This window comes from Notechis scutatus, chromosome 3, assembly GCF_049901735.1.
Source record: "Notechis scutatus isolate UNSWTSFEM ecotype Mainland chromosome 3, rNotScu1.2, whole genome shotgun sequence".
NCBI classification, from domain to species: Eukaryota; Metazoa; Chordata; class Lepidosauria; order Squamata; family Elapidae; genus Notechis; species Notechis scutatus.
In genome coordinates, this window is record NC_142011.1 from 158477729 (window position 1) to 158492447 (window position 14719).

Sequence of the window (14719 nt, forward strand, 5' to 3'; positions counted from 1 at the left end):
TTATATATGATAAACTGCAGCGAGACTTTTGTATGCACGAAGATGGAACGTTTACAAATACCTATGGAGTATACAGAAAGTATGAAGAATGGATAGTGAAACTGATGGAATTTACACAGATGGCAAAGTTGACAGCTTTAAGTAAAGAATATACTAATTTTATTTCTAGTTTGAAATCACTTTTGGATATTTTTTTTGTGACTGAAAAAATTGTTGATTTGACGATTTGACGATTAGAATTACACAGGATTAAAGAAATAATGTAGACAAATGCTAAACTTATAATAAAAGCTTTTTTCATTCATAATTGCATCAAAAAAGGCAGAAATCATTATAGTTTGCTTTAATTTTTTATAATTTAAACCTGTTTTATATTTATATATTTTTTATATTCACATATTTTGTGAGCCACTCAAAGTTAACATGCTGCTTTGGCATAGCATTCAATATGCTTTCTCCAAAGCATTTAACATGAGCTCAGTGAAACGTATTACATATGTGTATGGCACATAGGTAAAATTAGTCTTTGATGAGCATATATGTGTATGTATACATTAATATACATTAAACATGGTGGTTAAAATAAACTAAGAATTAAAGAGAATGAAAAGAAGGGAAGTATTACTACCATGCTAAACATTCTCTGTGGTATTGGAGTTACAAGGGCAAAGATATTTGTGGAACTGTTTTTTTTATATATTTACCATTGATAACTGCTGAAGGAATTGAATCTGGCCAGGGCAAATGTTCTGTCTGCAGTGTTTGTTATTTGTGATTAAACAATAATTGGTTTGGTGGCAGAAGAGTTTCCAGAACTTATATACCCTTGATGCTAAAACTAATGTCATATTATCATCCTATATCAAGGAAGTTCTCCTTCAATGATCTTTTTACTTGGTTATATCCCATCTTTTGTACTGGCTCATTACAAAAGCCATAGGCTTCTAGATAGATTGGAAGTTATCTCTGTTAATGAGGGATGTTAGGTCTGTTGGGTTAAGAGTACTTTTAAGTCTGTAATTAAAAATAATGATCCAAATCCTAGCTTCTATATCCTATTCCTCATTCCAGTCTTAAAACTGAGTTAGACACAGATCTAGGGACTTGCATGACTAATCTTGGATTGTATCCTCTGGGTTGCAGTTAGTGTAAGACCTCACTGGAATCCCAAATAATAGTTATCCCATAACTATTTTGCCTCAAAAAGTTTTAGTGGAGTTGGAATATAATGGCCAACTTTGCAGAAATGAAAGGACAATACATTGTGGCATTCCTCTAGACCAGGGGTCCCCAACCGCCGGTCCGCGGACCGGTACCGGGCCGCGGAACAAGCCTTACCGGGCCGCTGGTTGCTGGCGCCGCCATCTTTTTGGTAAAAAGCGCTTCTGGTGAGCTTTTCCGGGTAGAAAGTTCACCGGAAGCGCTGTTTCGTCATAAAAGATGGCGGCGCCAGCGCTTTCGGTGAGCTTTTCCGGGTAGAAAGCCATTTCTACCCGAAAAGCTCACCAGAAAGCTGGCGCCGCCATCTTTTATGACGAACTGCGCTCCGGTGACGTCACCGAAGCGCCTTTTCGTCATAAAAGATGGCGGCGCCCAGTTGACGCTGTACCGGGCGCGGCGCCCAGCTGATGTCGGAACCGGGCGCGGGTCGAAAAGGTTGGGGATCCCTGCTCTAGACAACCTGCAATATGTGAGTCCCTGCATTCCAATCAGTGAAAAGTAATTTCTCAACAGTTAAAGCATTTGACTTGTTCAATCACTGATATACCAATTATGCTTTTGAGGACTTTTGTTAAAGAATCAATTTTCCTTTTTCACAACATTGACCAAAGGATCTTTGTATCCCTACCACAGATAATGACAGAATAATCATGCTGTCATCAGTGGTGGGCTGTAACCGGTTTAACAACCAGTTCTGTGAGTGGGCGCCTAACACGCTTGCATGCAGTGTTCAAAATACAGCAATTTGACGCTCAGCTGCTTACCTTTTAGGCTAGCCCGGTAAGTAGAACAGCTGATGCACAGAAATCACCTGTGCCACACGAATCAGCTAAGCCAGAAAGAAAATATAGGACAGGATAAGCCGAGGGCGGGGCCAGTTGATGGTCGGAAGTACCAGACGCTAGAACCGGTTCAAACCAGCAGCAGCCCACCGCTGGTTGTCATGCAGGAGAAATGAAGGATGTCTATCAGTTAATTTTAGTGGGTGAAAGTTGCCATTATTGGTGCTGTGTGAATTACAAAATAATGGGGCAACAATAGTCTAATCCTTGTGCTGTTGAAACTGAGTTGGCTTGCTGCTCTTGGGAACCAAAACTTACCCTCAAGTTGATATTGCTGTAAAGTTTATAAATTAGGAGAAGCAGTCATTTATCTATGTTGTTAGATGGTTCTTCTTCCATCTACAAAATCTGAACAAAAGATTCAAAGCTATATTTCTCTACTAGGTGTTACAGGATTATCACTTGGTAGATCTTGCTGGTCTAAAGACAACCCAGGATATTGCATGTTGACACTACTGAAATGTCTTCATGGTATATCTTGCCAAGCTTCTACAAAGACTCCTCTTAACAATCCCATTACAGTTTCCTTTCATTGAAATTATCAATGAATGAACCACAGATATTCAAAGCATTTATATGTTCTATCATTTGAGCTATGCTCAGAAACAAGAATTATCATCTAGCTTTATGCTGATTCTTCTAAAAACATTAATAAACAGTTCAAAAATATGAATATATTCACTCATGTTCATAAAAATATAAACTGCATGAACTGTATAGGAAAAATGTTTTCGATCCTATGCCAATTTCACATAATGAGTAAAATGTTCATATGAGAGCTTTCAGAACTTTTTCTAAAGTCCTAAGCATTTAAAACACATTATTTTCCCTAAACTGTAAACAATTAAAAGGCAAATCCTGTAATAATTCAGAAAACTAATGTACTACTATCTAGTCCTGCATATCCCTCCTCAACATTCAATTCACTGTTGAGCAGAATGCTTTTCCTGCTTAGGGTTTGCTAAGTTAAAACTTTGGTCCCTAAAGCCCCTACTCATTCAATTTTTGAATTTCAAAATAAAAAAAATATTATGGAGGTTTTTGTAGAATTATTATTTTTAAAGCAAAAGGGGCTATAAGACTTATATACCCAAGTCCATTTCCCACACCTAATTTATTCTGTTAAAAAGCATAATTAAAATGATCTATAACATCTGGAACTAATGATGAATACAATCCTACCAGAAGAAGAAATGCTTGTTTTAAGTTACCTTTACCTTGCTCTAATTTGATATTGATGTTGATATAATTTGATAGCTCTTCTTCTAATGGAGCCAATCAGACAGTAACGTTTTTATCATACAGGATTTCACACCCGAATTTACTGTACTAAGCATACAACAGACACCCAAGGTTTACAAAGTTATGAGCCTTCCACGCCGTTTTATCGAACTGCAGCTGGAACTCCCTTTAAATCGAGCCATCTATCTGAACACGAGTGCAATTTATAAAGTTCAAAATGCAAAAGAGCATAAGCGTTGCAGTGGAAAACGCCCTGAACTAAGTACATACATGACACATCAAAGGGTGTTGTGGTGCAAGGTATCGCCACTCTTTTACGGCCGTATATATACCCGCACGGACAAACCGCCGCGATCATGCGCTGCATACAGTACTGTATTGTACGCTGTGTACTGAATGGAAGGAAGCAACCCCCTTCGCCAGCCCCGATACAAAAACAGCCGGCCACCACAAGCTCTGAAAATGCAAGACGCGGCGTGGAGAGCTACCACCAGTCCACAAGCAGGGCATTTTCTGCAACTTGGGCCTCTCCTAGCCAACAGAGGAGGGGCGGGGAAAAGACAACCGGGAAAGACTCGGTGTCATGCCTGTGACACGGGCCATTCCCGCCTCAGAGCAGGAGGGACGCCGCGGCTCGCTGGCAGCCGCTGAGCGTCCCGGGGCTCAGGGACGGAGGGTGCTGCGGTGCAGCAAAAAGAAAAGGAACGCCTTAAGGCAGCCCCTGCCAAAAGCGCTTGGGCTCTCCTCCTCCTCCCCTTCCACTGGCGGACCTCGAGCAGCCGCTGATGGGGGAGCAGCAACCAGAGGCGACTTCGGAAGGAAAGCCAGCGAACCGCAGCCTTTTACCGCTCACTACAGCAAAGCCACCGGGAATTGGGGCGGGAGAGGCGGGGAGGGGGTGTCGTAAAGACAAGAGAAGAGCAAAATGGCGACTGCGGCGCTTCGTCCTATTCCCCCCGAATCGAGCCTCCTTCTCGGCCCTCAGAAGGGGGTGTGCGGGAGGGGGGAAAAGGAATAGCTGGGGCCTCTTCGGGCTGCTCTCTTCCCCCATCGGCAGGCTCTTGCGCGCGGGAAGGATCTGGCAGAGAAGGCACCACGGTTTCCCTCCCGGCCCTCTCGCTCTCGGCTCTCCAGTCCTCCACCGGCCTTTCGATTACCGTACCTTTGAATTTGAGGTCGGTGGGCGGATCGAGCACCAGAATCTGCTCGTGCTTCGCCAGGACTCCGGCGGCCGCCATCGCTGCTCACACGTTCGCTGACTCCAGGAGGAAGGAGAGGGCGGGCGGGGGGAGGGAGGGAGGACGTTCCGCTGGGGCAGGAGGTGGAGGAGGAGGAGGAGGGGGAGCCTTCCGAGGAGGACTTGCGGCGGCAAGGCTCGCAGCCGCCCCCTCCTCGTAGCCCCGAAAAGCAGGCGGGCGCAGAAGCGCGCGGGGTCAGCCACCGCTTTTGCGTTGCTGTCCTTACCCTTCCCCCCCCCCCCGCCTCCCTTCGCTGCCCCTGGAGCAACTGACTCACTGGCTCCCCAGCGCACTGCGATCAACGCCAACTCTGGCGCGGGCACGAGGACAGCGGCCGAGGAGTTCGAGCACCCGCGCGCCAAGCCGTGCGGGGAACCGCGCCGGGCGCGAGCCCAGACAAAACACCGACTCCGCGCGCTCCCGCTTCCACCCCCTTCTCTCTCTCTCCCGGCTCTCGTTGGTTGACAGCTTCGCTTGTTGGGGGGATCGGCGCCTCTCCGGGAATTGTCACGCGCGAGGGAACGTAAAGCCCAAAGGCAAAGAGTCACTCGGGAGGGTTTTCTCTGCAGAGGGGGCAGCGCCTGACGACTCGGCTAACCCGAAAGGAGAAAATTTGACTCAAGGACTTTAGGCGTCGGAAGCTTCAACGTCGCTGAAAGAAAGCGGCTTGGATTGCTGAAACTCCACGCGAACAGCGCGTACCCGAATTTCGTTCAGATGCATGCTGGGAATTGTAGTCTTCAAGTAAACGGGAAAGAGGAGTTACGTTGCGCGCCCTTCGTTACCTTTGACGAATTCGGCTCTCGACTTTGGGGAGTGCTGGTCGGCTCCAGTTCTCCGGCACGGCTCAAAGGGGAAGAGCCTGAACTAGGGCTGCACAAATCCAGACGACCTTTAGGTGTCGTCAAAGAAATATGTACTGCTTATTTTGTGCCATCGAGTTGTTTTCGACTCCGAGCGACCACGTAGAAATAGTGGTAGCCTGAGATTTTGCAGTGCTGATAGCGCTCTCGTTGGTGATTTAAGCTTCTCAATGAAACGCAAATCAAATCTCACTTTATGTCACACTAACATAATGCAGAGGAATCTTTGTTAACTTTAATCAAGATTTTTAAAAAGGGCATTTTTCCCACGCTAAAAGAATCGAATAGTGTAATGTGCTTTTATCTTAGAGAAAAATTCGGATGATGAAGGTTGCATATACCTGGGCTAACACACTGTAAAGGCTAGTCGTCCCGATGCTTGCAGCCCCTGTAGCGTTGCCTCTGTTTAATACTTAACATCATTAACATCAGTTCACAACTGACCAACTTGTTTGCTCTGCAGAATTGGTGCTCTTTGTTCTGATAAGCTTTTGACTACTTACTTTATAAAACACTAATATAAATGAATATTAAGAGCAAAAGGTGCAAAAAGGAAAAAAAAAAGACCTGCCTTACTCCATCCTTTCCAGAATAAGGCTCACTGCAAAGAGTGCTAAGCCACAGTTTGATTATAATATATTAAACAAACCAGAATTGGTTGGCTTTACATATTATATTAAAGCAATTGTAAACAAATTAAATTATAGCATTACAATATTCTAACTTCAGTGCTGCCTAGACTAGACTAGACTAGAATTCTTTATTGGCTAAGTGTCATTGTAACACACAAGGAATTTTGTCTTTGGTGCATACACTCTCAGTGTACATAAAAAGGAAAAAAATACATTCATCAGGAATCGTAAGATACAACACTTAGTAATAGTCATAGGATATTGAATAATCAAATCATACTAGGAAACTAAATAAAACAATGTAAATTGTAAAGATACAAGCAACAAGGTTATAGTCATAAGTGGGAGGAGATAGGTAATAGGAAGGATGAGAAAAATAATAGTAATACAGTCTTACTAAGTCGTTTGACAGTTGTGGAAATTAGTGATTTAGCAGAGTGATGGCATTTTTTAAAGTACTGCTGCGCCATATCACAAAAGTGATGCTTAATGGCCAAAGGAATATCACATACTATTTATCTTATGATCAAGGGCTTACATTTGTCTGGGAGTAGGCCACACTGAGGTGATAGTGTGATTTAATTTTAAATTAAGGTTCCAACTGTCAAAAGGGAAAGTCCAATATTTATAATGAAGAAGGAAATGCATAGTAAAATATTGGGCCGCATGTATAACTGACCACCAATGATTGAACCCTTTCAGTTTAGCAGCCAATTTTAAAAACACGACATGAGCCGGCATCTGTCTCTGGACAAGTGTATAGATTCATACAATTGACATGTAAACTGCAAAAGGATCTGACCTAACATTGATCAGATAGGAAACTGAAGATACCCAATAATTTACTGTCTGCAGATCACTCTTTCCAAAGTATGAATTAAAAATGAGGAAATGAATTAAACAAAATAATGACTTCTGGGAAGGAAAATATATTTTACAAAATGTTATCAAATCATATGCAGTCTAATGTCAAGCAGACATTTTCATTCCAATAATAGGCAGTATTTGCAAAAATTACCAAACTGAATTGCATGCTCTTTAATAAATGTACTTCACAGTAATGTCAAGCTCTTGGAAGTTGACTCAGACCAAAAAGCAATCCTTTTCACAGCCACAAATCAGACAGGATCTTCCTATGAAGACTTACTGAAAAGAAAGTCTTTCAGCACTGGAATTATGTCTCATTTAAGAGTGATTTCTGTAAGACAATTAATGCCTTTCATAATTTCTAATGGACTTTCTGTGAACTGTCAAGGATGGAAATCTTGTTACTGATAAGGCTGCAAGTATCTATTAACTAAACTGTCTCTTGAATCCTTTTCAACATAAGGGTCATCCCAGATCTCATCCCAGTCATACATTGTTTGAGGTAGTCTTTAGGACTTGCATTCAGTCATGGTTAATCTAATGTTTATTTCAGAAGCAATATACAGATAGTTCTCAACTTACAGCCACAACTGAACCCCAAATTTCTGTTGTTAAGTGAGACATTTAAGTGAGTTTTGCCCCATTTTATGACCTTTCTTGCTATAGTTGTTAAGTGAATCACCGCAGTTGATATGTCAGTGAATCTTTGCTTGAGAGAAGGTCACAAAAGGTTATCACATGACCTTGAGCACACAGCAACAGTCATAAATATGAACCAGTTGCCAAGTATCTGAATTTGATCACATGATCATGGGGATGCTGCAAAGATTATAAGTGTGAAAAATGGTCATAAGTCACATTTTTCAGTGCCATGGTAACTTTGAATGGTCACTAAATGAACGATTATAAGTCAAGAACTACCTGTACTGTCAAATGAATGCTACCTGTTTATAGGTCATCTTGTAGCGGACTCTCTTCTGAATGTATAAACATATGGTTAGGAACATCCCAGGTTTTTTATATTCCTTGGTTAGAAATTTGATGGTATCTTGGGTTCAGGGAAACTTAAATTAGATATCACTGAAAGCAGTCACATAGAAGAAATGCATTTGTGAATACATAATACAGAATGAACCAACATTTATTGTGGAAAATGCCACTTCTGTTCCTTATTTGCTTCTGCCATCAGAGTAATCAAGCATTAATGAATGTAGCATAAAAACAGTCTTGCCATTTTGAATTATAGTTCTTAAAAGGACAGCTCCTCAATGGTGGAAGAAATATGATTTGGGTAAGCTAGACATTATTTTAGCACAGAGTGATGTGTAAACTTAACTTCCTCTCTGTGTTTAACATTATTCCAAACTTTTGCACAAATAAGGAATTCTGATTTAGAGAACAGCTTTAGCATCATTTATTTATTTGATTTATTTGGAAAATTTGGAAAAAATATATTTGGAGGCTTCAAAACCATATCTTCTGTCATAATTTAAGTAAATACAATGTGAAAGATGTTGTGAATGGCAATTATCTAAAATCATTTTTCTCTCAGAGAAACCAAGAAGTCAAAAACCCATTCAGGATTACATTCAAGAAGTAATGCTATACATGCTATCCTGAGCTCATGAAAAAAAAATGATAGAAAAACCCAACAAATAAATACATTTTTAATTAATTAGCATGGATTTATTCTATATTGAATTTATTATGAATAAATTGCATAATTGCATGCAAGCTCCTCTGTGACATATCATAGAATCATAGTGCTGGATGTGTCCTCAGAGGCCTGCAATGGGATTTTCAGATTTTTTTACTACCAGTTCTGTGGGTGTGGCTTGTGGGCGTGGCAGGAGAAGGATACTGTAAAATCTCCAGTCAGAGGTGGGATTTGCTGGTTCTCCAAACTACTCAAAATTTCCACTACCGGTTCTCCAGAACTGGTCAGAATCTGCGGAATACCACCTCAGCTTCTGCTCCAGCTCAATGCAGGAACTGCTAAAGCATTTTACACAGATGCTTATCAAGCCTCCAAAGACCTCCAGTAAAGGGGAACACATCACTTCATGAGGCAATGTATTCAATTGTTTGATAGCTCTTATCTTTTAGAAATTCTGGCTAATATCTAATCTGAATCTACTTCCCTGTGGTTTCAATCTACTGGTTCTGCTCCGATCTTTGAGGCAATAGAAATCTGTCCTCACCTTTTTCTTGTATCTGTCATTTTTTTATTATTGTCCTTTTTAGACTGCAATGCTGGAACTGGATACAATATTCTAAGCGGGACCTAACCAGGGGTGGGATTCAAAATTTTTAACAACTGGTTCTGTGGGCATGGCTTAGTTGGTGGGCGTGGCTTGGTGGTCATGTGACTGGGTGGACATGGCTTGGTGGTCATTGTTATTGGCTGGGTGTGGCCAACTCAGTATCACTCACATTGAGGCACGCATCTCCTCGCCTGGCTTCTCATGACTGTGGGGATGCTGCAACAGTCGTAAGTGTGAAAAATGGTCATAAGTCACTTTTTTCAGTGCCATGGTAACTTTGAATGGTCACTCCACACAAGCAAAGTACCAGCAAAGGAGGGGAAAAAAACTCAAGAGACGTTCCTGAGACAGGAAGTCTAGTCCTGCTAAGAATGTAATAAGGGTTAATGAAGAGGCGGTTTCTGTAAGCAACACCAGAATGTTTCCTTCCTGCCTTCCTTACAGGATTAGGCCAGTAATTTCTTCTAGCAACCGGTTCTCCGAACTGCTTAGAATGTTAACAACTGGTTCTAGCGAATAGGTGCGAACTGGTAGAATCCCACCCCTGGACATAACTCTGCAACTGGAGGAGCAGTGGGGAAGATTTGGAAATACAGAATTTTCTCAAAATTGCCCCAAGTTAAGAGGCTATGCAATCCTGAACTAGATGGTAGAAGAGGTAAGTGGTTCAGGGTACCCCACCCCCCCGAATCCCATAGGAAATATCTAGCAGGTTAAAAGGATATAGCTTTAATTTGGCAAGATAAGCCAGTTGGGTTTGGCTTATCTGTGGATAGGCTTATTCTAGACCTAGAGCATATATTGTACAATAATGTTTTTAAAAGTATCATATTTCCTATATATACAGTACTTAAATCATCCATATAAAGACCTATGAGGCTTTAGCCAAAATACTATGAAAAGTATGCGTCAGCTTATTTATGGGTGGTGATTTTTATTGTGTTAGTTAAAATTTTGAAGGTCAGTTTATCTGTAGATGGAGTTATAAGAGCCTATGTGATAACATTTGTCTTTTTAGGTGAACTATACATGGCTCCCACTGAGCTTTTGAAACAACCAGATCTTTTCACATACATGACTACCGTTGAGGTATTCCCCGTTAGGAGAGTGAGTGCACTCAGGGAAAAGTAGTGCGAGTGGTGAGGAATAACACACGACCAGCATACAGATACACTGAATAGTAAAATGTAGGTTTTACTTCCAGGAAACAGGTAAACAAAGTCCAACAAACAGTCCAAATCATACAGGGTTATAGCAGGTAGTATTCAATACAATCAATCCAGGGATTATCTAACAACGAAGTCCAGTATCATAAACAAAGTTCAGTAAACAGAGTTTGCGAACAGTTGCAAGACTCACAGCACTTCAAGCAGAATGACGATCAGGCAAAAGGCAACAGGAAATGCACGGAGAAACCAAATTTCTTATGGTCGTTGGAGGAACCTCAGATAATCACAATTACAGCATTCTCTTAAAGATACAACAGTATTAAATAACTATTCCTGGTTTATATATTGCCAACCCAACTGTTACGTGACTATCATTCCTAACAACTACCAAGCCAGATTTCCTCTATTCTATACATTTGCCTTTTTTTCTTTTTCACATGGAGGATTTCATATTTCTCCCTATTAAACCTCATTGTGTTATTTTTGACCTAGTCCTCAAATGTATCTAGATCTTTCTGATTCTTTTTTTTCTGGAGTGTTACCATTCCCTTAGTTTCGTGGCATCTGCAAATTTTATAACCATTCCTTTTTTTGAGACCTTGATAATCTTTCAGGAGTCATTATTACAAGCAGTTTCATAATCATCCTTATTCTTTTAGTACCCCAGGCTGTAATTAATCTGGTCCTTTCTCCTTGCAACAGACCCACAGCTTCTTTGCCTCTCTTTTATTTCTGTTCCCAAATTATATTTTTCTTGTTTTAGGTATTTCTCCCAAGATTTACCTTATTTTAAACTTTGGTCTTTCTGACACAATCCTTTCAGTTTCCTGCCAGTTTTATATTTAAAAAAAAATCAGAAGTTATGAAATATTTATTTCCTTTCAGCTGGCTTGTATAATGCTGTAGTTGGAATTGCTGAGTCTTCTGTTGAATTATTTATAGGCCACTATGACGGTGATACTAATGAGAAATTTCTACATTGCAGCTTGTAACTGATACACTCTACATACATTAATGTGTTTTTATGTCCTTCCTTTTTTCAGTTCTTGTACTCTTCTTTTTATTATTTGTTAACCCTACTAAAATAGCCTTTAAGAATATAAGCATTTGGAAAGACAGTATGTTCAAAGCGTTATAAGAAGAAACATTGTGCCAAGGATTATTTGGCCCCAATACAGCTATCTATCTCAATACTTGAAGCTTAGCCACAATTACATAAACACGTCTGGGTGAACTGGTGGGTCTATGTAATACTTAAGAGGATTTATTTCAGAAGCCTGATGATGTAAGCCCTTTACAGAATAGAATGAGCACAAAAATGGTTTCTCTAGATATATTGCCATGAGCCCTAGTGAGTCCTAATAAGCTCTAATTTATTTTCAAGCGATTTCTTTGCCCCATTTCATATGGCAAATATGAGTTATTTCATTGTTACTATAGTGTCCAATTTTTAATAAGCAATATTCTACTTCTGTGGCCCCCAAACACAAGAGAGGTATCACCTGTTACTTTAGTGACTTTCAATGCCTGGGTCTATACTACTGACTGACATAAGATAAAATCAAGGCTTCAATTGCTTGGAGATCCTTCAGCAGATTGGGTAATCATCTGGCAGAAAGTCTTCGGCTGCATTATGCACTGCAATTTCTGCAGTGAGCAGGAAGTTGGGATCTCTAAGATCCCTTCCAGCTCCATTTCAGCTCCATTATGCAGGCCTTCCAAGAAAAATATATTGTCATTAACCATTAGTATGACATTTTATCTATTTTATTTTTGAATATTGCAGCAAAACAAAAATATAATTTGTCTATACAGCATTGCCATTTTAATCGGTTATAGGAAATTAGCCTTATCCTTTATTACAGAGGTAACCCTATAAAATCCATGAGTCAATTTCTTGGGGTGGATGCTATTTGTGTGTAGGATGTGGAGAACGATGTGGAGAACCTTCTTAAGACTCATCAACTTCCATCCACTTTCTTCTCCAAATAGAAGCTTTCAGACAGAAGATGCCATTACATGTTGTTTATTGACTTTCTGTAGCCAACTGGTTGGACATTACGGAATAAGAATGCTGGATGAGGCCTTTCATTGACCCAGAACACTTACTTATCTTTTAAGGATTTTATACTCCACTTCATATATATTATTGTATTGGGCAAAATGGTAGAAGTATGAACTTTTTATGGTCTTCGGGAAATTATTTATTACATGCATTTTTATGCTACCCAGAATCCTAGACTCCGAGTGAATTAAAAACTAATTATGAAATCCCATAATAAACCTCTACTATGCCAATACAACAACTTGGCAAATTACAATATCAATATTGTAAAACAACCAAATCAACCCTCAAAAGATATAATAAAAACATATGGCCCAATTTTAATGTAAAATTAACACTATAAGAAATAAGAATTCCCGAGTTCTTCGGGTTTTGCGCGGCTTCGGTAGCGGTAGGAATTCGCGCCTCTACGATCCCTGCTGCGTCTGCCAAGGTGCCCCGATCTAAATAGGTCTGGGCTATGGCTGCCTTGTAGAGGCAGCCGAAGAGAGAGGGGATCCGGATAGAGGTTTGGGGTAACGCAGACCCCTTTCCAGCCGGAATAACCCCTTTTTCCTGAGGTGGTGGAGCGGCGGTCAGTAATGGTCGCCTCAAAGAAGCCGGTAGCCGGGTAAGATTTGTGTTGGAGGAAGAGGGAAGAGCTGTGGAAGTTGCTTCTGACTGGGATAAAGTTAAGAGAGAGAGTTCCTGTAACCTCTAAGGCTGCTAAGGATACTTTGTTTCTAGAAAGAGATACAAGCGGCGAACATTTCAAAAGAGTAAGTTTTTTTTTTCTTTCACTCTCCCTAACGTGACAGCAGTGGAACCATAAGAGAAATCCGGGAATCTGTTCTGGAGGTAAATGAATATTGAAGGAGCAAGGATTTCTGAATATTCAAAGGGGGGGAAAAAAAAAGAATTTTTTTGGCTGTGAGTGGGAAGGGAGAGGGAAAAAAAAATTGGAGCAACCTGAAAATAAGGAGAAGACTGGCTAAAACTTTAAAGAGTTAATTTTAAAGAGCTATTAAACAGCAATAAGACTTCCTAAAGATATATTTTAAAGAGAACTTTGTGATCAAACTTTATCCCAAAAAGAGAAAGTGGAAAAGAGAAAGTATTAAAAAGAATCAGCTGATTGGACTGTTTGATGACTTTGGATTTTATGAGAATTATCTCAGACTAAAAGCACTTGGGTGGTTGTTTTGAAAAAAATTTCTCTGTACAATGGCATCAGTTGTGGATGAACTAGAACTTATACATCAAAAATATGAAAGAGAAAAGCAAGAAGGGAAAGATGTTTTTGGCACTCTTTTCAGTTTATAGAAATGGCGGTCTGTGCTTATGTAAAATCGTATGAGCAGGATAAAGAAGAAGCCATTTTTGAAGAACATGTGACTTTGGTTGGGGAAGAAAAGAAGGAGGAGAAAAAGGAGAAGAAGACTTTAAGACCTGGGAAAACAATCCAAAAAGAGAAGAATAAGGTGAAAAGAGGATATCGTGTTAGGAAACAACAGAAAGAGGGAAAACAGGATAAAAGGGAGGTGGAGAGACAAGGGGGTAAAGAGAAGAAGGAGAAGAAGAAACAAGGGAGAAAGGAAGGGATGAGAAGCTTTAATGGTGGGGAGCAAAATGCAAAAACCAAAAGTTTTTTAGAGATAATGGATAGATTTTATTGAAAAAGGGATTCTAGAAAGGTACATAAGATTGCATTTTTATATTTGTATTTAGAAATAATTATAGAAGATTGGAAATAATATGTAATTTAAAATGTGATAAATATTTAGTATAATTTAGTGAAATTTTTGTTAAAAGAGGGGAGTACTTTAATGAAATAATGATTTAAGATCGGTGATGTGGCGGGGGGGAATAATTTTGGAAAGTATAAGAAGTGTTCCCATAATGGTATGATAATTAATTGAAATGTGTAAAATGTCTAAAGATATAAATGATTGTTAACACCAATGATTAGGCTATGTTATAATAGTGAAACTATTCGTGAAATGAGAGGTTTGAAGAAGGAGAGGGGAACATGTAATAATGATTCATAATATATGATGTGGGGATGGAATTAATATGGCAAATAGGTGCTCCCATAGAAATACGTGACCTAATTGATAAGAAATGTGCTAGATGTTTAAGATATGAATAAATATTAATATTAATGAATAGATTTGTATTGGTTTTGATGATATTGTATAATGTCAGAATGTACCAGACAGAATCCCAACGTAAGTTATGTACTTTAAATCAAGTATTATAAATATAGGGGAAAGAGACATAGGCGCATACTCCAATCAGTGTACAGGAGAAGGTTTTTCTTTTTTTTTTCTTTTAAGA

General features: G+C 39.8%; 1 protein-coding gene across 2 annotated transcripts in view; it reads right to left on the reverse strand.

Annotated features, from left to right (window-relative positions):
* Nucleotides 1–4582, reverse strand: part of VAPA (VAMP associated protein A) — a 35291-nt gene extending 30709 nt beyond the window's left edge. For both annotated transcript variants that reach the window (XM_026671930.2, XM_026671929.2), the window contains exon 1: nt 4468–4582. In XM_026671930.2, coding sequence (XP_026527715.2) covers nt 4468–4543 — 76 coding nt within the window. In that variant the 5' untranslated portion in view covers nt 4544–4582. The remainder of the gene's footprint in view (nt 1–4467) is intronic.
* Nucleotides 4583–14719: the final 10137 nt, after the last annotated feature.